At 35.6% G+C, this 22279-nt stretch overlaps 1 protein-coding gene and 1 pseudogene across 1 annotated transcript; one reads left to right on the forward strand and one right to left on the reverse strand.

The window, feature by feature from the left end:
- Window positions 1-9292: 9292 nt before the first annotated feature.
- On the reverse strand, window positions 9293-10042 carry LOC143553905 (zinc-finger homeodomain protein 2 pseudogene; annotated as a pseudogene).
- An 8013-nt stretch (window positions 10043-18055) lies between these two features.
- LOC143553911 (putative phospholipid-transporting ATPase 4) lies at window positions 18056-20638 on the forward strand. The gene is made up of 6 exons (XM_077043800.1): window positions 18056-18148; window positions 18444-18653; window positions 18834-18959; window positions 19269-19367; window positions 19459-19650; window positions 19710-20638. Exons 1-6 carry the CDS (start codon window positions 18092-18094, stop codon window positions 20385-20387), a joined length of 1362 nt encoding a protein of 453 aa, XP_076899915.1. The 5' UTR covers window positions 18056-18091; the 3' UTR covers window positions 20388-20638.
- Window positions 20639-22279: the final 1641 nt, after the last annotated feature.

Genomic DNA, 22279 nt, shown 5'->3' on the forward strand with positions numbered 1-22279 from the left:
ATTTTTGCCATAGACCAACAGATTGTGACAAACTTCACAATTTATTCGGAAGGAATTGGATTATGAAGAAATGTGTATGTTTGTGCTAGAGAAAGATAGGGGATTAATTATTGGTCTAAACAAAATAACACTTTAAAAAAATATCACATGGATTTAGTTTAGAAAATTTTAATACATGGAGTGTTCATCGGATCAGATCGATAACAAAATATTTGGTTCGGATTTTTTGAGTTCGAAATTTTTAGAAGTCTATTCAAAATCCGATCCAAACCGAATCTATCAGAATTTAATTCGGGTCGGATTTAGATAAAAACTAAACAATCCATAATTAACTGAACAATCCGAAATAAACCAAATTATGTTTTTTTTCTTGGCAAATTGGAAATAAATAATCCCACCTTTTGTGTATTGGCTGATAATAATCTCTCCTATAAAAATCTATGCCAACGATCCGACATTTCAACTATTTTTTCTATCAACGGACCTCCGTTAAAAAAGACTTAACGTCGTTAAGTTTTTTTTCCCCCTAAATTTCAAACAGGCGTTTTTAAGACTTTTGATTGGAAGAAGGATACGAGTCAACTGATGTAAAACGTATCTCGAAATGGTGATCTAAACGACGATACAGTGTTTCAATTCGGGTGTTTGAGATTTCAATTAACAAAAATCAAGCAATTTGAATCACCGTTTCGAGTTAAGTTTTATATCAGTCGACTCGTATCTTCTTCCGATCAAAAGTCCTAAAACATCAGTTTAAAATTCGGAAAAACACTTAACGACGTTAAGTATTTTATAACGGATGTCCATTGAAAGAAAAGTAGTTGAAAGGTTGGACTGGTGGCAGAGATTTTTAAAAAATAATATTATTATCGGCTAATACACAAAATGAGAGATTATTTATTTTCAATTTGTCTTTCTCTTATTTTTTGTTTCTAACATTAGACTAGTTTAGAATGAAAGAGCATACAAAACCGGAAAATACAATTAAGTCTTGAATATATTCAATCTTTTCCCTTCAAATAATGGTCGAAATGAACATATAAACCCGGTAAATACCACTATAAACATGTTTATTATTTGGATTAAATGAATATCCGAATATTCGAGCAATCCCAATTTTTAAAAAATCCATATCCGATTCTGATCTAAGTCCAAATTAGCTATTCAGATCGCTCCGATATGAATAACCAAATAAAAATTAGGAGCTGTATATATCGGTCTAGTTTTTTATTTTCCGCCGTCCCCTTACCTTGGCAACCAAGTAACTATAAGACGGGTGCGAGTACAGTGTTAAGGCAAAACCCTTCACATACTTAGCACCCGCAGGGAATTGAAGCCAAGAATACCTCGGCAACCAAGTAACTATAAGACGGGTGCGGGTACAGTGTCAAGGCAAAACCCTTCACATACTTAGCACCCGCAGGGAATTGAAGCCAGGAATACCTTGGGAGTAAAGTAATTATAAGACGAGTGCGGGTACAGTGTCAAGGCAAAACCCTTCACATACCTAGCACTCCGCAGGGAAATGAAACCAAGAAGGATCTTCTGGGCCAAGCTTGCGGAAACAGGAATAACATCCCCGCATAGCGGGAACGTCGAGAACTAGATTGTGAGAAGCTCCAAGATGGAATTGGTTGTTTAACATAATTGATCACTATGTTCAAAACTACCAAAACCTCATGGAGAATCTACACAAGTGGAACTCAACGCTCCTGACTTGCGAGGAGGTTACAGACCTACCCGCATCATACCCAAAGATCAAGCAGAAAAGTCGGGAATTTCTGCATGTGACATTAGGACTTCCGCGGGAAGAATCCCCATGGAAAACCTTAAATCTAAACCCTTTTCAAAACCCCTTGCTTAAGTCAAAAAGTTCACCTCACTTATTAACAATTCATGAGAAGAACATTGGACTGGGGGGACTTGAAGAGGTAGGTCCCAGCAGAGCCCAATTGGACCCGCAAGACTCACCTCAAACAGGGACGTCTGCGCAGTTGGACCCGCAAGACTCACCTCAAAGAGAGACGTCTGCGCGGTTGGACCTGCAAGACTCACCTTAAAGAGAGACGTCTGCGCAGAAACCAACTGGATCCGCAGGACCCACCATGCTCAGAGACGTGACGTCCTTACGCGCAGTACGCAAGCTCTCCACGCAGGAAAAGCCTCCCAATGGTTTCCAAGTACTCCGCCTGTTCCCGCAGCTACGGATACTAGCCATCAAGGAAGGCTACCCGCGCAGCAAGGCTACACGCACAAGGCACTTAACTCTCATAATAATTCAGTAATGTCACCTGAAGAAGGAATGAACAAGCCGGGAACACTCCCGCACAAAGGCGGGAGGGGGAATACTCCCGCCCAAAAGAGCCAGTCCGTACGATACTGGAGGATCTTTTGTACTGTACCTGACGAGGTATGGACAAAAGATCTGACCAAAGATACGACAGCTCACTGACAACAGTACAACGAGCAGCATGCTCTTGTACCTAATGTCACTATTAGCCGATGCCTACTCACCAACTCCTGTCATACCACGTGCATAGCCTACAGTTGGTGGAAAAGGAATAGTACACAGCATGCCTGGTCACTATCAGCCGCTGCCTACCCACCAACTACAGCATGGCACGTGCGTAGGCCACAGTTGGTAGAACAGGAATACTATTCAGCCGGCTATACCTTCTTGGAAACCTACCTTCGGCTATAAATACCCCAACACCTTGGAATGGTATGATCATCTTATATCTTATCTCATATCCTGATATCTGCTCTAGTCATTCTCTTAATATACACTTATATTCAAGAGCAATCTAGTCTGATTCTCACGCCGGAGGGTGGTCACAAGGAGGTACCCCCCCCCCCCCTTCTCAGTGACGAGCTCACGGTGTCTGTTTTGTAGGTTATCAGAAGAACCATCTTTGCCGGATCTAACCCCTCGTGGGAAACATCTATTTAACCCCCAGGTTACCCGTAATCTGCCCGGGGTCGATTAGTGTTTCTTAAACACCCATACATGAACGAAACCCATTGGCCGCTCCTTTAGTTTGTGATGAACAATAGTAGACTTCCATTCATTTACAATTTATATTTTGATTTTAAAATATATCCTTAAAAGTTGTAATTTTAAATAATGAAAAAAAATATGTGTGTTTTCCTTAGGAGCTCAAGAATGGTAAATAGAGGTGAAAAAAAACCCAAACTCGAAACCAGACCCGAAATAAAAACTCGGAACTGGTTTATTACCTGGGTTTTTAATACCCGAACCCGTAGAGTACGGACAGGGTATGCATTTCGGTACTAAAACCCGAACCCAAACCGGACCCGATTTGTACCCGATAATATCCGAAAACCCGAACCCGTTCCATACCCGGAATAGGGTTTTTCCAATACCCGAAACTGAGTATTTCAAATATATGATGTATACATGAAAAATACCCCTAAAAAGTGCAACATTTTAAAAAACGCAATCTATACCTAAAAAATACCCGGAAAAAAGCCCGAAAAACACACAAATAGGGTTTCTTCAATACCCGAAAATAGGGTATTAAAATACCTGGTTTTAAAATACCCGGTTCTATACCCGACCCGAACCCGATGCATAGGGTATGGTTTTTAGAGGCAATACCCGGGCCCGAACTCGACCCGGTTTTTACCAATACCCGATTTTTCAATACACGGTCATACCTAAACCCGGTTCCATACCCGAACCTGAGTATTTAAAAAACCTGATTTGTGCACCTCTACCTATCAAAGCAAATGAAGACAATTCAATCATTTCCAAATTGATCTAAATTCACATAACATATCCATTAAAAATGTTGGGTTCCACAAAATATTTGTAAATCAATAAGAATCTAAATATTTCTTTATTAATTGAAACAAAATCAAATTCTTAAAAATCTAAGATATTTAGGAAAATGTTGTAGTTTGTATCTAACAATCAAACTATTAACTAGTTAAAATTTACCAACAAATCAATCAGAAAAGAAACAACAAATTATAAAAGAGGCATATCGATCAAGTAAGATACAAAAGTAATGTATAAATTACCTAAGGATATCGTAAATTGTGCTGAAATAGTTGACGCAAAATTGATGCAAGCAAATCGGAGCAAATTGCGAATAAACAACGAGATCAAGAGTAGATGGAGCAAAGGTGATTACTTTTCATAAAAAAGAGAGATCGAGATCGGGGACCCGCAGGTCAATTGGTTTACGATCTATCGATTGAGAAAAAGGGGGCAAGTAAAATGACGCGTTGAGATTTATTAATTCCAAAAAGTGTATTTTCGTCCAATGTTTCCATGGGTTGAAAAAAATGTGAAATGCCACTAAGTTACGGAAATGAGAGGTTCTAAAGCAATAACGAGCTGTCTAAGCATCGTTGAGAGTTTTTCTAGTAAAACCGACCATAGGAACCAATTTAACATCTCCTTTATCTAGGTATTTCTTTTAGAATCCGGTTTTATGAGTTAGTTAGCACTCGAACATTGTTGATAATCGATGAGGATCCTTTCCTAGGTGGTTCCTTTTCATCATATCCAAGAGCCCGTTAGGCTTCGTTAAGTTTTCCCGTTAGTTAAGTTAAGTCATTGTAACATCCCGAAATTTCAAAGTGATATTAATTATAATACTTACTAATAGAGGGAAAGTTTACTCGGGTTGTCAGGAAATAAATAACAGAGTAGGAGTTGGTATGAGTCGGGCTAGTGTTGGATTAATGGAGACGGGTTAAATGAGAATGGGCCTTAGGTCCATGGGATTTCAGGGATATAAATATCCCCTAAACCCAAAAATATCTTCATTTCCTTACTTTCTACACACACACTCCAAAAACACACACACACCATCTACACCGCCGCCGGGCCGAGGAGAGGAACGGGCAGATCCGAGAGAGAGAGAGAGCGATTAGTGTGTTAACAAGTTAAACGAGATCCAAACAAGCTCAAAAAGGTATGATTCTTGATCTTTGAAGTTTAAAGATCCAAGCTTTTTAGTGTATAAGCGACCGAAAATGGTCGGGAAGCGTAGTGGGTGATATTGAACCATAGCAAGGGTGTTAAAATCGCTCAAAATGCTGGACAGAAACCGAACAGCGGCTGATCTGGACAACTTCGCCTGCAACTGGGCAACTTCGCCTTCAAAGCGATGAACTTCGCCTGCAAGCTAAGTTCGCCTGATGAACTTCGCCTGCAAGCTAAGTTCGCCTGATGGCAACTTCGCTGTAAAGTTAAGTTCGCCTAACTGGTAACTTCGCCTGAGGCCAAGTTCGCCTGATGACAACTTCGCCTGAAGCCAAGTTCGCCTGATGGCAACTTCGCTGTAAAGCTAAGTTCGCCTAGCTGGTAACTTCGCCTAAAGCTAAGTTCGCCTAAGGTTAACTTCGCCTAGAGCTAAGTTCGCCCGAGGGTTAACTTCCAGCCAGGGGCTCTGCCCCTTGGACCCTGCTAGGGGCTGCCGCCCCTAGACCCCGCTGCCAGGGGCGCTGCCCCCGGACCCCCGTTCGTTGTGGGTAGTAGTTAAGACTGGAAAGATGATATGAGTAGTGATAGTTGTTTGATACGTGTACTTGTTATACAGTCAGCCGTGCACAGCTGAAGAAAGGGATTACGATTAACGGTGAACGTAACCGTGTTCAGGTGAGTTTCTAGCCCCATTCCTTGTTATGTTTTCGGGGCTGTGTGCATACTCGATGTGTTGTTAATACATTTATCCTAAGTGATAAGTGTATGTCATATGTGATATGTGTGATAGATATGAATGATTGTTTGTCGGTACGCGAACGATCTTCGGATATTGCGCGTACTGTCAGGTTAAAAATAAAGGTACGAATATTATATATCGAAGATGTATGAATATTTCAAATGAATACTTGTCGGGGCGTGAACGATCTTCGGATATTGCACGTAACGACAAGGGGTATGGTTGTTAAATGAATGAGGTAAAGGATGCCTAGAGTGTTCTTCTGTTATAATGTAAGTATGTGTATATAGGTACACGAATGGCATGTGAGTTCTACGTTCGACATAGTAAGTTAGGATGGCAAATCCCTCTAGCTTCTGTCGGACATAGACTCGGCTGGTGATGGCGTAGTTAAGGACTGCGAGCCTTATACGTGAAGTAGATGATATATGTAAACGTAGATAAGGACTGCGAACCTTATACGTAATGTAGATAGGCGTCAGCATAGGAAAGGACTGTGAACCTTATACGTGCTGATTTTGTAGCATAGGGGAGGACTGCGAACCTCGTACGTGCTATGAATTAGGTTGCAACATAGGGAAGGACTGCGAACCTTGTACGTGTTGTGGATGTATTTCAGCATAGGAAAGGACTGTGAACCTTATACGTGCTGATTTTGTAGCATAGGGGAGGACTGCGAACCTCGTACGTGCTATGAATTAGGTTGCAACATAGGGAAGGACTGCGAACCTTGTACGTGTTGTGGATGTACTATGGTATAGGGAAGGACCGCGATACTTGTACGTACCATAAATGGTGAACATAGGTAAGGACTGCGAACCTTGTACGTGTTCACGACCTTGAGTACAGGTATAGACGGTGAACTATGAACGTACTCTCGGTAGACTGAGGTTAGTGATTGTAGATATGTATGTATGTATGGTAGTAAGTATGTATGTAGGACAGAAGGGTAACTAGTAAAGTATGGATATGTATCTTCGGATATGTATGTATGTGTATGTATTGTATGGCGTTCGATTAACTGGAACTCACTCAGCGTAGCTGACTTTTAGTATGCACGCAGGTGAGCTGATTATAGAGTTAGCATGAGGATGGAACATGGCATGGATTGAACGGCTGGCATCTGAAGAAAGAAGTAAAGATGTTTTAAATATAAAGTTTTGTGTTATGGTATCAAAGAAAAGATTTAATGTTTTGTAACAAATGATTGATGTTTTATATTCCGCAAAAAGTTTTAACAAACTCTGATTTGAAGAACTGTGTTTATGAGTAAATCCGACGCTAAAGTAGGGCTACCGGGTTCGGGGCCTTACAGTCATTTACTTAAGTCAGTTAAGTTAGTTATAAAATAAAATAAAACATTAATATTTATTAGGCTGGACATAGTTAGGGTTAAGTAATTTAAGCCACCTCATGTGTCCTTGTGTTCGATACTCGAACTTTCTATACTACGCCGCTACGCGACCACTACACTTGTCGTTTGTGTGAAGCTTAGTTAGGTTATTCCGTTTTTAAAGCTTAGTTGTGAATTGTGCGATTTGATATTCATATTTATATGTTGATTTTTCGTGCATCGGTTGTTTTTGTTGTTGTAGGCACCTGCTTTTAGGATATTTTTTTTTATATTTGCACATATAAGGTGTTAAAGTATATGTTGTTTTTTCTTAATTATAGTTGCGCTTTAAAGTAGTATGGGTGTTTGTTATATGTGTATGTGTTCTTTGATGTATTGCTCAGTTGGGTCGCCATTTTCTCCTTGAATGCGACTGTAGTTATTTGTCATTCTTTACCTTTGTGTTTAACTTAATAAATTATTGTTTTAGTTGTATAATTTTCAGGTCTTGGTTCCACAACAATCAACGTAAAAACACAAGAACCCACACACCGAGGTGCGGGTAAAATCACTAGTTATTAGTGACTGAAGACCATGTTCTGTTTGAATGAAATGCCCAATCGAGCTCCTATGCTGATGTTGCTTCAAGTTCTAGCAATTTAACATGTAATCTCTTGCAATTTTTTTTTGTTGTTGAACTACAAGGTAGCCTTTTATTTTATATAATACGTATATGCAATATAATCTCTTGAAATTAGTTAGTGTTGAGGAGTAAGCCAACAAGCAACTCATGTACTACACATGTGTAATACTAAGTTTTTAATACTTCTATTGTTGTCTAATTATTACACAAATGTAATATTACTTTTATGTTTATTTCATAACTGTTGCATATTTTATATGTACTTTTTACTCGAATAAGTTCATCTGTTTAGATTACTACAATAACTAACAATTCTAATGGTATTTTTGTTGCCTTTTATTTTGTATAGTATATATAAACAAATATAATGTTTAAATTATTACAGACAATTCTATTATTAAATTTTGGTTGAGAGAAATTAGATGGTAATTGTGTATTTATACATGTTGTATTACGTATGTATGCATCTCTTTATTGGGTTGTCTGTCTAGCTTTAAACTTACCATGTTGGGCTTAGCTTGTTTGGACCGTACGCTAACAAACCCGTCAACACATTTGATTGGATGGATTCGAAATCCTCGTTTGTACTTTGTAAGATGATTTGTTGGTGGTTATATCCATAGCCGTACTCATCCCAATCATCTCGCCGATTTGTTCTAGTTATTTAGAACATTTTGTAATAAGATGTTATCACATTTAGTTATCGTATGTGTGTACTCATCCCAATTAGGAAACAGGTTACGTTAAGTTGGTATAAACAAGTATTGGTTGTTAATGTTTTATTACATCACTTCTTTAACCCTCAAAAACCGAAAGCCACTCAATTATCTCACGTCTTAACCCTATAAACATAGAAACGACGTGCACAACTTTGTGAGCCCAACTTACTTTTTCTTAGCTTCTTTTTGTAGGCCAACCCTTCACAAATATAAAAGATAATACTTTTCACTATATATCAAATTACGATATAAGGAAACAGAAGAAACGAAATACAAAGCACACTATTACTTCCTTGAAGCTAAATTAAAATACGGAAGAAAAACAAAACTAGATGCTCAAAGCAAAACGAAATGCGGGAGTGGACGAGTGTTTGAGGATTTTTGTTGAATAAAGGTCCCTTAAAACAGATTTTGGGCCACTCAGGTAAACTCGTTTGTCTCCTAGGATACAACAGCCACAACATGAACTTGTCTGTCTAGCATTCTTCTCAACACCATTTTGGACATGTTTTGGTTCACCATGATCCCTCTTACATAGAAGAACACGATCGTGCCATATATTAAAAACAAATACTAATAATTATTTGTGACTAAAATAAGTGAAAACATATTTTCACTAAATAAGTTTACATATTTTCACTAAAGACTGATTTAATTAGAAACAGCTGAGTTCGATAACATAATTGATTTTCGTCTTATCGTTTTATAATTCCTAAATCTTCGTTATAGTAGCTATTTAGTGTTTCATTTATTCAACCCATATAATACACAGTTATCAAACCTAGTATAATATTTAATCATATATGTATTTGATCACTTCACAATGTTTTTAGTTATTACAAGCTAAAGAAGCAAGATACACAACCTGTTAATGTGAGTTTGACATATGGAAGAAATTAAATTGCTAAAGAGATAAAAGTAAATGAATCTAGGATATGTGACAAATGCAAAACCTTGCAACATGAAACAAGTAACTGTTAAAAGTAAAGCAACAATGACAAGAAGTCCAGAACCATGCATTTAAAAAACACTGTCAATAAACTATTCCATGAGTACTGTTTGTGAGTTATGATCACTAGAGCATTTTACCCAAGGTGTGTTTGTTGTTGTGCATCCACACCTTGAGAACCTTTTTGTCGACGCCTATCTCCACACAAAACCCTTCAACACTCGCCTCGTCTTCTTTCTTGACGCGCCACCCCAACTCCTGTGCGAATGCCAGCATCCGGTCCTTTTGTTCCTGAGTGAATTTTGTTCTAACACGCTTTTCCAAATTGCCACCAGCACCACTGGACCCGCCTCCCAAGTTGACTCCCAAGGCAGAAGGTTGATCATTGTTCACACACTCTCTTGTTGCGGGTGTCTGAACTACAATGAGTTCTCTGCGGTGAAAGCTTCGGTGGCAATTGCAAGCGCCACAAATCAACGCATCCCTGGTTCCGTTAGCTCCTTTTGGGGAAAACCTCAGGCATCCGTCAATGTTTGGGATAGCCTTGAGTGTTCGGTTTCTTGAACACTCGCAGAATTGGAAAAACTGATACTCAAAGGTCTTACTCCCCATGTTACCAGCTGCAGCTTGTTCTTGATTCGCCATATGTTTTGTTGCTGCTTTAGCAAACATAACAAATACCACATCAGCAGTCTACTAATTAACATACACAATCTGCTTCTTCAATTAATATAACAAATACCACAATGCATATTTTTACCAGAAAAATCTGGATTATTTTTTCTGTTTTATTGTTCGTGTTTATCATTTTTAAAACCATTTTAAAATTGCAAACAAAATTAACAAACAAGAATGACACTAAACATGTAGGAAGTTAATTTGTGTCACAACTGCATAGCTATACTAAAAACAATTTAAAATAGCTAATCCAAAATGCGTAGCAACTTCCGACCTATAGATTTTTCGCAAAATTTATAGAATTTTTGTCACAAATGGGTGTTCGCTACGCATTTCTGACCCATATACGTGTAGCAGACTCCTAGTATTCTAGTAGTACTATACCAGCTGATTATAAAACCATGTCTTAGATTCTATGCAATACCTAGCACGTATTGCGGGTAATTACATGTTGGGTATCTGTGTGTAATTACATGTCGGGTATCTGGTTAAAGAATGCCCGTTGAAATTTCAAGCATATTTTTTTCTTTTAATTTTTTAAATAAATAAATTAATGATTTTAATAACTACTAATTATTGAAATTATGATAATCTGTATTCAAATTATCATCATAAAATATTTGAAATATTGAAGGTGTAATTGTTGATTTTATTATCAAAGTACATTTTACCAAAGAAAAGTTCATTTTCAACGTAATTAAACTAATAAAATAAAAGCATTATTAGACAAATTTAAGGGAAAGTAAAAGTAAAAATTTCCGGGCATATTATTCGTGAAAATGGTTTGGGTAAATAGGTTTATAATTTTGAGTAATCAGGCTGAGTATCACCTTATCTCATATCCGTTCCTTACATACGAAATTTTTTATTTAAATGTCGTATATTTCCCAAATACTCATCAGATGTTTCGGTCATTTTTATCGAGCTTACGTTATTTTTGCCATCCCTATCAAGGTCATTTTACATATAAATACATAGATACAACTGATTCGGGTACGCTCTCAAATGAACCGGAACCAAAAGCCGAAAGGAATTGGGAACTTGAGGCTCAGATCAATCCATCTCCTTTTAAAGTGGAAAAAGAAACAATTAATTTGTGAGTTATTTGTACAATATATTTTTTTTAACTGTTTATACGGTAAAATAAAAAAATATATATTTACTTTTATTTATTAATAAAATTTTAAAAACCTAAAATTCCATCTTATCATTCACTTGCAACGATTTCAACCAACTCTCAAATTTGTGATATACCAATAGACTGTGACAAACTTCACAATTTATTTGGAAGGAGATTGTATTATAAGAAATGTGTATGTTTGTGCTACAGAAATATATGGATTAATAATTGGTCTAAACCGAATAACACTTTCAAAAAAAAAAATTATCACATGGATTTAGTTTAGAGAATTTAAATACAAGAAACTAGGAGTGCTCATTGGTTCAGATCAATAATGTAACATCCGGTTCCTCGTACAACCAATATTGTCCGCTTTATTCACGAAGAGCTCACGGATTTGTTTTTGGTTGCCCAGGTTGAGACTTCCCAGGAGGTCATCCATCCCAGTACTACTTTCACCTGAGTACGCTTAACTGTGGAGCCCTCCTCTCGTCCACTATCGTTAAACCCAAAACGCGTTGGTGATTTAAGAGGCAGGACATTTATTTATAAACCAAGTATCTCTCTTGTCCATGCCGATGTGGGATTTGCCTATGTGGGATTTGCCTAAGATGTTACAGATAACATGTTGTTCGGTTTTCTTGAGTTTGAAAATTTTAGAAGTCCATTTGAAATCCTATCCAAACCGAATCAATCATAATTCAATTCAGATGGGATTCGTATAAAATCTAAATAATCCAAAATTAACTGAACAATCCGATATAAACCAACTAATAATTCTTTTCATGACAAATTGGAAATAAATAATTTGGCACGTTTTATGTATTGGTTGATACTAATCAAACCTTTAAAAATCTCCGCCAACGGTCCAACCTTTCGACTATTTTCTCTCAATGGACTTCCGTTAAAAAACACTTAACATCGTTAAGCTTTTTTTTTTCTGAGTTTCAAACAGATGTTTTTGGGCTTTTGATCGGATGAATGATACGAGTTGATGGATGTAAAACTTATCTCGAACAGATGATCTAAATAACGAAACAATGTTTCAATTCGGGTGTTTGAATTTCCAATTAACAAAAATCAACCATTTGAATAACCCTTTTGAGATAAGTTTTACTGTCGGTCGACTTTTATATTTCTTCTGACCAAAAGCTCTAAAACATCGGTTTGAAATTCGGAAAAACACTCAACGACGTTAAATGTTTTTTGACGGAGGTCCATTGAGAAAAAAATAATTGAAAGGTTGGACCGGTGACATAGATTTTTAAAGATGAATTATTATCGGGCAATACATAAAATGTGAGATTACTTATTTTTAATTTGTTTTTTTTTCTTATTTCTGATTTCTAACATTAGACTAGTTTAGAATTACAAAGAGCATGCAAAACGGAAAATACAAATTTGTCTTGAAACAAATTCAATTTTTTTCCTTCAAATAATGGTCTAAATGAACATACAAACCCGGTAAATACCACTAAAAACATGGTTGTTATTTGGATTAAACGAATATCTGAATAATCTGAGTAATCCCAATTTTTTAAAAATCCGTATCCATTCTGATCCAAATCAGAATTAGTTATTCGGATCGATCTGACACGAATACCTGAATAAGAATTAGGAGCGGTATAAATCACTTTATTTTTTCGGATTTCTGAAACACCTATACACGAGCGAAACCCATTGGCCGCTCCTTTACTTGGTGTGATGAACAACAGTAGACTTCCATTCATTTACAATTTGATTTTAAATATCTTTAATATTAAAATTTTAAATATGAAAAAAAATATATATGCGTGATTTCCTTAGGAGCTCAAGAATGGTATCTTTCAAATTTATTGAAGACAATTCAATCATGTCCAAATTGATCTAACTTCACATAACAAATCCATTAAAAATGTTGGGTTCCACAAAATATTTGTAAATAAATTAGAATCTAAATCTTTCTTTATTAATTGAAACAAAAGCAAATTCTTAAAAATCTAATGTATTTAGAAAATGTTGTAGTTTGTATCTAACGATCAAACTATTAACTAGTTAAAATTTACCAACAAATCAATCTGAAAAGAAACAACAACTCATAAAAGAGGCATATTGATCGAGTAAGATACAAAAGTAACGTATAAATTACCTAAGGATATCGTAAATTGTGCTGAAATAGTTGGCGCAAAATTGATGCAAGCAAATCGGAGCAAATTGCGAATAAGCAACGCGATCAAGAGTAGATGGAGCAAAGGTGATTACTTTGCATAAAAAAGAGAGATCAAGATCGGGGACCCGCAGGTCAATAGGTTTACGATCTATCGATTGAGAAAAGGGGGCAAGAAAAATGACGCTAGGGTTTGAGATTTATTAATTCCAAAAAGGGTATTTTCGTCCAAAATTTCCACGGGTTGAAAAAAAATGTGTAATGCCACTAAGTTACGGAAATGAGAGGTTCTAAAGCAATAACGAGCTGTCTAAGCATCGTTGAGAGTTTTTCTAGTAAAACTGACCATATGAACCTATTTAACCTCTCCTTTATCTAGGTAGTTCATCTTTGAATCTGGTTTTGTGAGTTAGTTAACACTATTGTTGATAATCGCTGAGAATCCTTACCAACGTGGTTCCATTTCATCATATCCAAGAGCCCGTTAGGTTTCGTTAAGTTTTCCCGTTAGTTAAGTCAAGTCATTTACTTAAGTCAGTTAAGTTAGTTATAAAATAAAATAAAACATTTATATTTATTTGGCAGAACATAGTTAGGGTTAAGTAATTTAAGCCACCTCATGTGTCATTGTGTTCGATACTCGTAATTTCTATACTGCGTCGCTACGCTACCGCTACACTTGTCGTCTGTGTGAAGCTTAGTTAGGCTATTCCGTTTTTAAAGCTTAGTTGTGAATTGTTCAATTTGATATTCATATTTATATGTAGCTTTTTCGCGCATCGGTTGTTTTAGTTGTTATAGACACTTGCTTTTAGGATATTTTTTTTTACATTTGCACTTACAAGGTGTTAAAGTATATTTTGTTTATTTAATTATAGTTGTGTTTTAAAGTAGTATGGGTGTTTGTTATTTATGTATGTGTTCTTTGGTGTATTGCTCGGTTGGGTCGCCGTTTTCTCCTTGAATGCGACTATAGTTATTTGTCACTCTTTACCTTTGTGTTTAACTAAATAAATTCTTGTTTTACTTGCTGCATTTTGCAGGTCTTGGTTCCACAACAATCAACGTAGAAACACAAGAACCCGCATAACGAGGCGCGGGTAAAATCATTAGTTAATAGTTATTAGTCAATGAAGACCATGTTCTGTTTGATCAAAATGCCCAATCAAGCTCCTATGCTGATGTTGCTTCAAGTTCCAGCAATTTAATATGTAATCTCTTGCATTTTTTTTGTTGTTGAACTACAAGTTAGCCTTTTATTTTATATAATACACATAAGCAATATAATCTCTTGAAATTAGCTACTGTTGAAGAGTAAGCTAGCAAGCAAGTCATGTACTACACACGTGTAATGCTAAGTTTTTTTACTTCTATTGTTGTCGAATTATTACACAAATGTAATATTACTTTTATGTTTATTTCATAACTGATGCATTTTTTATGTGTACTTTTTTACCTGAATGAGTTTATCTGCTTAGATTACTACAATAATTGACAATTCTAATGGTATTTTTGTTGTCTTTTATTTTGTACACGACATATATACAAATATAATGTTTAAATTTAAACATACAACAACTGACAATTCTATTATTAAATTTTGGTTTGAGAGAAATTAGATAGTAATTGTGTATTTATTCATGTTGTATCGTGTATGTATACATCTCTTTATTGGGTTGTTGGGCTAGGGGCTCGTTTATGGTGTCTAGTACTTTAAACTAACCATGTTGGGCTTAGTTTGTTTGGACCGTACGCCAACAAACCCATCAACAATGGATGGATTCGAAATCCTCGTTTGTACTTTGTAAGATGACTAGACGGGTGTCCGCGCGATGCAGCGGGAAACACATACCTTAGTAATAATGTAATATATTTATGGGCGTTTATTGTTTTATTTGAAATCGTGAAGCCGTTTGTTGGTATATTTGGATTAATCATTCTTATTTTAAACTCAAATTGTTATCAAAGTACAAACCAAATCGGAACCAAATCGTTGATAATGATTCGGTTTGGTTGGTTTCAATTTTCAACGTTCCGGTTTCAATTTTCGACGACAAAATACCATTACTAATGATTTTGCTCACGGTTTAATTCAAGACGATCAAAATTGGACCACAAAAAATGTCAATTTTATAACTTAAACAAACTATGACAATACCATACTCAAATTAAAGAGGATAAAACGCTCATTTTTATAGTGCAATTTAAAATAAAAAATATTATCATACGAAAAAGTTATAAGCTTTTGAAAATCGTGGGGGAAGTTGAGTTAAAGTGAAATTAAAAGGAGTAAATAGGCAAAAGATAGAGGTTAAATTTGTAATTATTTTCTAAATTATAAAAACTTAAATAAAGTTGAAGGACTAAGATTGTAACTATTATAGAGAAAGATAATGTTCAATTACCACTTTGTCCCTCTTTATAGTTGTACCATGTGCTTAAGCAATTGTAAATCTTTTAAAATCTAGTGTCTTAATTTGCTCTTGTTTGGTGTATTATATATAGTATAGATTTGTTGGTGGTTATATCCATAAACCGTACTCATCCATCCCAATCATCTCGCCGGTTTGTTCTAGTTATTTAGAACATTTTGTAATAAGATGTTATCACATTCAGGTATCGTGTGTGTGTGTAACATATTATAAGTTAAACAAACCCGGGTCTTGACACTTCTAAGCTTATATTTTCCTATCATTGATTTACCTACATGTGTGGATGTATGATTTTCAATGAAATGTGTACTTAACATGAATTTTTTAGATCGTGTGATTTGGGTGTGAATTTCTAACATTAAATGAAGCTGAAAACTCTATAAATAAATTTGTGGGTTAGCGTGTGTCTAAATGAGTTCGAATCACTTAAAATCACTTAATCTTGTGTCGCAAACATAATCACAAATTTTTTTATTAAAATGCCCCAGTTTTATGATGTGTTTTAGGTCCCATAAAGATTGAGACGGCCTTATTGCAATTTTCATCTCTTGATCCTTCAATATCGATATGGCTTGGAGAATATAAAACAATGAATTTGTATCAAGTCATAATTACATATAGAGGGCATCATCAACTTATTATAAAAACAAATACTTTGTTACTAAAAATAATTTGTGTTAATTAAAGTATTTGTATAAAGGAAATACAGAAAATAAGAATATTCTGGTGGAAAATTTATACAAAACTAATGTATATCAATATAGACGAAGCTAATTATTCAAGAAAAAAAAGTATATTCTTGTGACATTCTATGAAGAAAATTTTGAATAATAATGTACTGTCCTTGTCAAAGGAATGCAAATTTAAAGTGACGTTGGAACTGATCACACCACGAATGATTTGTCATTATTGAAAATGTCGAACCATCCATGTCAGGACCACAATACACTTAAATATCCCTGATTCCATCATCCACTTTTCAAAAAAGAGTACAAAAAACAGATAAAATGTTATTGTCACTTATAAACTGGAAACGAATGGTTATTATATAAAGTATAATACTATAAAATAACAACGTTTGTTTTGAATTACTTAATAGTAATGTTCTAAACGTGTAGTTATACATTTTTCAAAATAGGCTAGTTTCGCCATTTCATACTCTCTTAGTCTCTTTTACCAGACGAGGTATCACGCCAGATCGCTTAAAGAATGTATGATTATGATGCTAGCTATGGGTGACAGATGTGTCGGTGGGCAAGTTCATGTTTGAGGGTTAGAAATTAATAAACTAACACATGACATTTGTAACCCATTTATTTAAACGGGCTGGCAAATGCTGAATGGGCTAATTTGTTTGTAAATGAGTCTTAAATAGCTCGAGGTGCTTTAAATGAGTTAACAATTCGTCACGTTGAACCTATACATTTATTTTTTTTAATAATAGTTTTTATTGGGTTGATTGATCGACATGTTTAAACTTAGTATAACTTAAACACAACCCATATAATTAAACGAGCTTAACATGTAAACTTATAATTAAATGATAATTCAAACTTGATTGTTGCATGCCGTGATAGTCACCTCTAAAGCCCATATAAGTAATAAAAACAAACTAGTTTTCTTTATGAAAACATGGTTTGTTGTCTTATCATTTTATCGAATACACCGGTTATTTGTAGTAAGGATAACATGAAGATGGAGATAACCCAAAATCATAATTCATACCCAAATATTTACAGATAATTATATATGATTTTGGTTATCTCCGTTTTAATGTTTATCCTCAATAGTATAATTGTTTTATTTTTAACAACGTTGTATTTTTTTTTCTTTCGAATCTGTATGTGTATGGATTTCAACTGTCCACATTTATCAGATGTTCCAAGTCCGGCTAGGAACCCCTCACCCCTAGACGGAAACCCAATTCATCTTACCTTCGTGTTTTTTTTTTCAGTTGATAAGTTTCTTCACTAAATTCTATTTAAATTGACATGGATAACCATTTACAATCTTTTGAAATGCTTCCCGCCTTGTTGATGTAAAAGATTGCTTGTATTAGAGAAAGTATTATAATATCTAGAGGTCACTTCACTCGTAAATTTATATGAACATACATAGAATATTAAATGTTGAGTACGCAAGAGGATGATATCCATGTTAGGTTTTTGTGGTATTTAACTCCGTCTTCTACATTTTTGTTAAAATTTCGCCACTAATAACCTCCAAAAAATAAAAGAATTCACGCCACTAGTAACCTCCACAAAAGAAAGAATCCATTAACGTACATAGTGGTCACAACAAATTATTTTATATCTCTTTTTAAAATTGCAATGATTACTTTGTGCAGGTTTGCATGCAGTTTGCTTCGGCAGGGCATGAAGCAAATATGTATATCAACTAATGTTGACATGCTAAACCAAGATTCCAAAGAGGTACTTCATTATTGTTATTAAATTAAGGCCCTTCACAGTTTTACTTAAAACTACATATCTAGTTAAAAAAAGCCAACATTTAATGTCACTTTATGTAAAGTGCAGTTAGTTAATATTATTTTGTTACTGATCAGGCTGTCAAAAGGGTAAATATGATATACTTAGTGTTTCAGCAGGGTAAATATGACATACTTAGAAGGATATTTATGAAACTAATTCAGTTAAAATTTGCAACTTTAGTTTCATTTATGGAATGCGGTTAATTCTTTATTTATTTTTATTATGTTATGATCAGGCTGTAAAGGAGAACATTGCAATGCAAATCACTAATGCATCTCAAATGATAAAGCTTGAAAAGGACCCACATGCTGCATTTGCATTGGTTATTGATGGAAAGACGTTAACTTATGCTTTAGAGGAAGATTTAAAACGTGAATTCTTGAGTTTAGCAGTTGATTGTGCTTCTGTTATATGTTGTCGTGTTTCTCCCAAGCAAAAGGCTATGGTAAGATCATTTAAAATAGATGTGGTAATGGGTCAAAACAATTTTGGGTGGAAATAGTCTGGACAGGGTTGTTAGCAATAAAACATAATAGCATTAATGACCTATGTTCTGGTCACCTTTTTTTTTTGGTTTCATATAAAATATTTTAGTCTTACATTTTTATTATTGTTTTGACATTAGGTTACAAGATTGGTGAAAAAGGGCACGGGGAAAATGACTTTAGCAATCGGAGATGGTGCGAATGATGTTGGAATGATTCAAGAAGCCGATATTGGTGTTGGAATTAGTGGTGTTGAAGGAATGCAGGTTTGTATTTGATGCATGCAAACTTGTTTTTCAGCAATAATAATGGATTTTTGAAGCTTGTTCACATGTGTAATTGGTTTTAAAAGAAACAACGTTTTAGAAAAGGTTTATTACACCAAAATTCACATTAGAGTTTAGATTGAAATGGTGACATAGCACATCACACCATCATCATAAATTTTGGGGTCACATCACTGTTTAACCTTCAATACATGGTGAAATTATGTTACAATGTTACATTATGGTGTAACTAATCATTTTAGATTTTTTTTTGTTATTGGCTTACAAACTTTATGACAATATGTGCAGGATGTGATGGCTAGTGATTTTGCTATTGCTCAGTTTCGGTTTCTTGAGAGGCTTCTGGTTGTACACGGTCACTGGTGTTACAAAAGAATTGCTCAAATGGTAAAGATATAAACAAATTGGGACTATTATTTGTTAATGTGTATATATATTTATATTTATATTGATTATTGACAATGATTCTTTGACACAGATATGCTATTTCTTCTACAAAAACATTGCCTTTGGGCTTACATTGTTCTATTTCGAGGCATTCACGGGCTTCTCGGGCCAGTCAGTGTATGATGATTGGTATATGATCTTATTCAATGTTGTTCTTACGTCATTGCCTGTGATCGCGCTTTGTGTTTTTGAACAAGATGTTTCTTCTGAGATTTGCTTACAGGTTAGCTTTTACTTCCAAACATAATAGTATAATACTTATGCCTCTTTAAACGATTTCAGTTTCCCGCACTATACCAGCAAGGGCCGAAAAACCTATTTTTCGATTGGTACCGGATACTCGGGTGGATGGGAAACGGGCTATATTGTTCCCTTATCGTCTTTTTTCTCAACATAATAATATTCTATGACCAAGCTTTTCGGGCAGGCGGGCAGACAGCCGACATGACCACGCTGGGGACCGCCATGTTCACATGCGTCATCTACGCAGTAAATTGCCAAATCGCTCTCACGATGAGTCACTTCACTTGGATACAACACATTTTAATCGGTTTCAGTATCATTGCATGGTACGCGTATCTAATAATATACGGCATGCTGCCTCCGGAATATTCCGGAAACGCATATGGAATCTTTTTAGAAGCTCTCGCGCCCGCTCCGTTATTCTGGCTGACCACTATATTAGTGACGGTTGCATGTAATCTCCCGTATATGGCTCATATTTCGGTTCAGAGATCGTTTAGTCCGATGGACCATCATGTTATTCAAGAAATTAAGTATTATAAAAAACACGTTGAAGACCAGCATATGTGGACCCGTGAAAGATCCAAAGCTAGACAAGAAACGAAGATCGGGTTTTCTGCACGAGTTGATGCTAAGATTAGACATTTTAGACAAATGTTGCAGAAGAAATCGTCGGTTTTGAGTCCTCGTGTTGCTTTGGCTGCGACAAGAACATAGTAGTTTTGATTTTTAAGTTTCTTTCTTTTCTTTTCTTTTTTTTTTTGGTTTTTTATAGAAGTTCTGAATCATGTTTATAGTTATGTGTAGGTTTTATATTTTCTGGTGAATTTTTGGTTTTTTAATTCATTCTTGATATATGGAGAAAGTATAGGTTGACACTGGTATTTAGAATATTACAAGGACTGTTTTGCAAAGTGAAAATGGTCAATATCATATGCGTTGACATTGCCAATTTGGCAATGGCTATTCTCAGGGACATATTTAGTATAGGTTAAGGAGTAGTCTGAAATAATTTTATTTTAAATCAAAATGGGAGTGGAGGAAAATTTATTAAGTTAAAAATGATAAAATATATAACGCGGTCTCTCAAACAAAACAAGAAAAAAAAATCCTACTTCTCAAAGCCCATGTAATATTAGCATTTTTAAGTTGGGACCTTATCAAGTAAGATATCTAAAGTCATAGCTTGATTTAATGGTTTAATGGCCTACCATGAAAATAGCAAAAACGTTTTTGAAACACTTATAGAATTATTATAATTTTTATAAACGAGGTGGAGCTGACAAAAGCCTGGTTCAAAAGATGACATAGTTATTCACATTAATTTATTTATAAAACAATAGTCTCTAGTCTATAAAGTCATGTTCATACTTGCTCTCATGATGCATTAGCAAATACACAAAATCCAAATAAAAATACACAAAACACAAGGCAACTTATGAATTTTCATTTTGTTTGTGTGGACATGGCTACGTGTCTTTTGGTCACTTAGGTTGATAGGTATTTACAAGTGGGCAACCTACTGATCTTATCTACTGATCTTAGGTGGCAGCCACATGACACTCTTTACTCTACCGGTCTCACTAGACCCCCCCCCCCCTCAATAAATTGGTCATGTGTGACATGAGAGAGGACGTGCTGGTGCGTGGTGAGGACCCCATCACGCGTGATGGCCTCACGCACACCGCCGCCGGTCCCCATCAAGCGTGATGGGGAGAGTGTGCGTGATGGCTATCAAGCAAGTGAGGGGGGAGATTTCGAGAAAAATATGAACGTTAGGGGGAGGGAGCCGTTGGGAGGTGGGGGGGGGGGTTAAATAAAAAAAAATAACCAATATAAAACCAAAACATAACCAAATCCAATTCAAAACACTCTCAATCTTCCCCTCATTCACAACAAAAAATATGGAATTTCCGAAAGACTTGGTTCCCTTCGACACCGATAGCTCTTCGTCTTCGGACGATGACATTCTCGAATGGTTCCCGTTGTTATATAACGAACTTGAAGGCGCGAGCCGTCCAAAGAAAAAAATGGTGGAGCGTGATCGTATACATGCCCACGAAGTGCTAATGAACGACTATTTTGTGGAGGAGCCGAAATACAATGACGAGACGTTTAGGGAATGCTTTCGTTTGCCGAAATCTTTATTTTTAAAGATTGTAGCCAACGTCGAAGCAAACGAAGAATGGTTTCTAGAATCTTACGACGCGAGGGGCAAACGAAGTTTTACGGCGCTTCAAAAATGCACATCCGCTATTCGTCAATTAGCGACAGGTAACCCACCCGACCAATTCGATGAATACTTACAAATGTCTGAGAGAACTTTACGTGAATGTCCACAATTCTTTTGTAACGTGATTATTAAATTGTATGGCAAAGAGTTTCAACGAAAACCAACAAGACACGACATTACACGTCTTTACGCCGCGCACGAGGCTAGATGGCATTTTCCAGGGATGCTCGGTAGCATCGATGTAACATCCTAAATTTCCATATTTAATAAAATAAAGTCGCGTTTAGTTATTGGGCCTAAATAAGTAATTAATACTAGCAAGGAAAATGTCATGGACTTGGATTAATTATGGTGGGTTAAGGGTAATGGGCCTTAG

Source organism: Bidens hawaiensis, unplaced genomic scaffold (genome assembly GCF_021521415.1).
Source record: "Bidens hawaiensis isolate Kalapana, Puna unplaced genomic scaffold, B.hawaiensis_p1.1 tig00001032_1, whole genome shotgun sequence".
NCBI classification, from domain to species: domain Eukaryota; kingdom Viridiplantae; phylum Streptophyta; class Magnoliopsida; order Asterales; family Asteraceae; genus Bidens; species Bidens hawaiensis.

Coding starts and splice junctions, on each gene's coding strand:
- LOC143553911 (XM_077043800.1), top strand. CDS start 18,092: ATGAAGCAAATATGTATATCAACTAATGTTGACATGCTAAACCAAGAT. Junction 18,149..18,443: donor TAAACCAAGATTCCAAAGAG/GTACTTCATTAT, acceptor TGTTATGATCAG/GCTGTAAAGGAGAACATTGC. Junction 19,651..19,709: donor CTTCTGAGATTTGCTTACAG/GTTAGCTTTTAC, acceptor AAACGATTTCAG/TTTCCCGCACTATACCAGCA.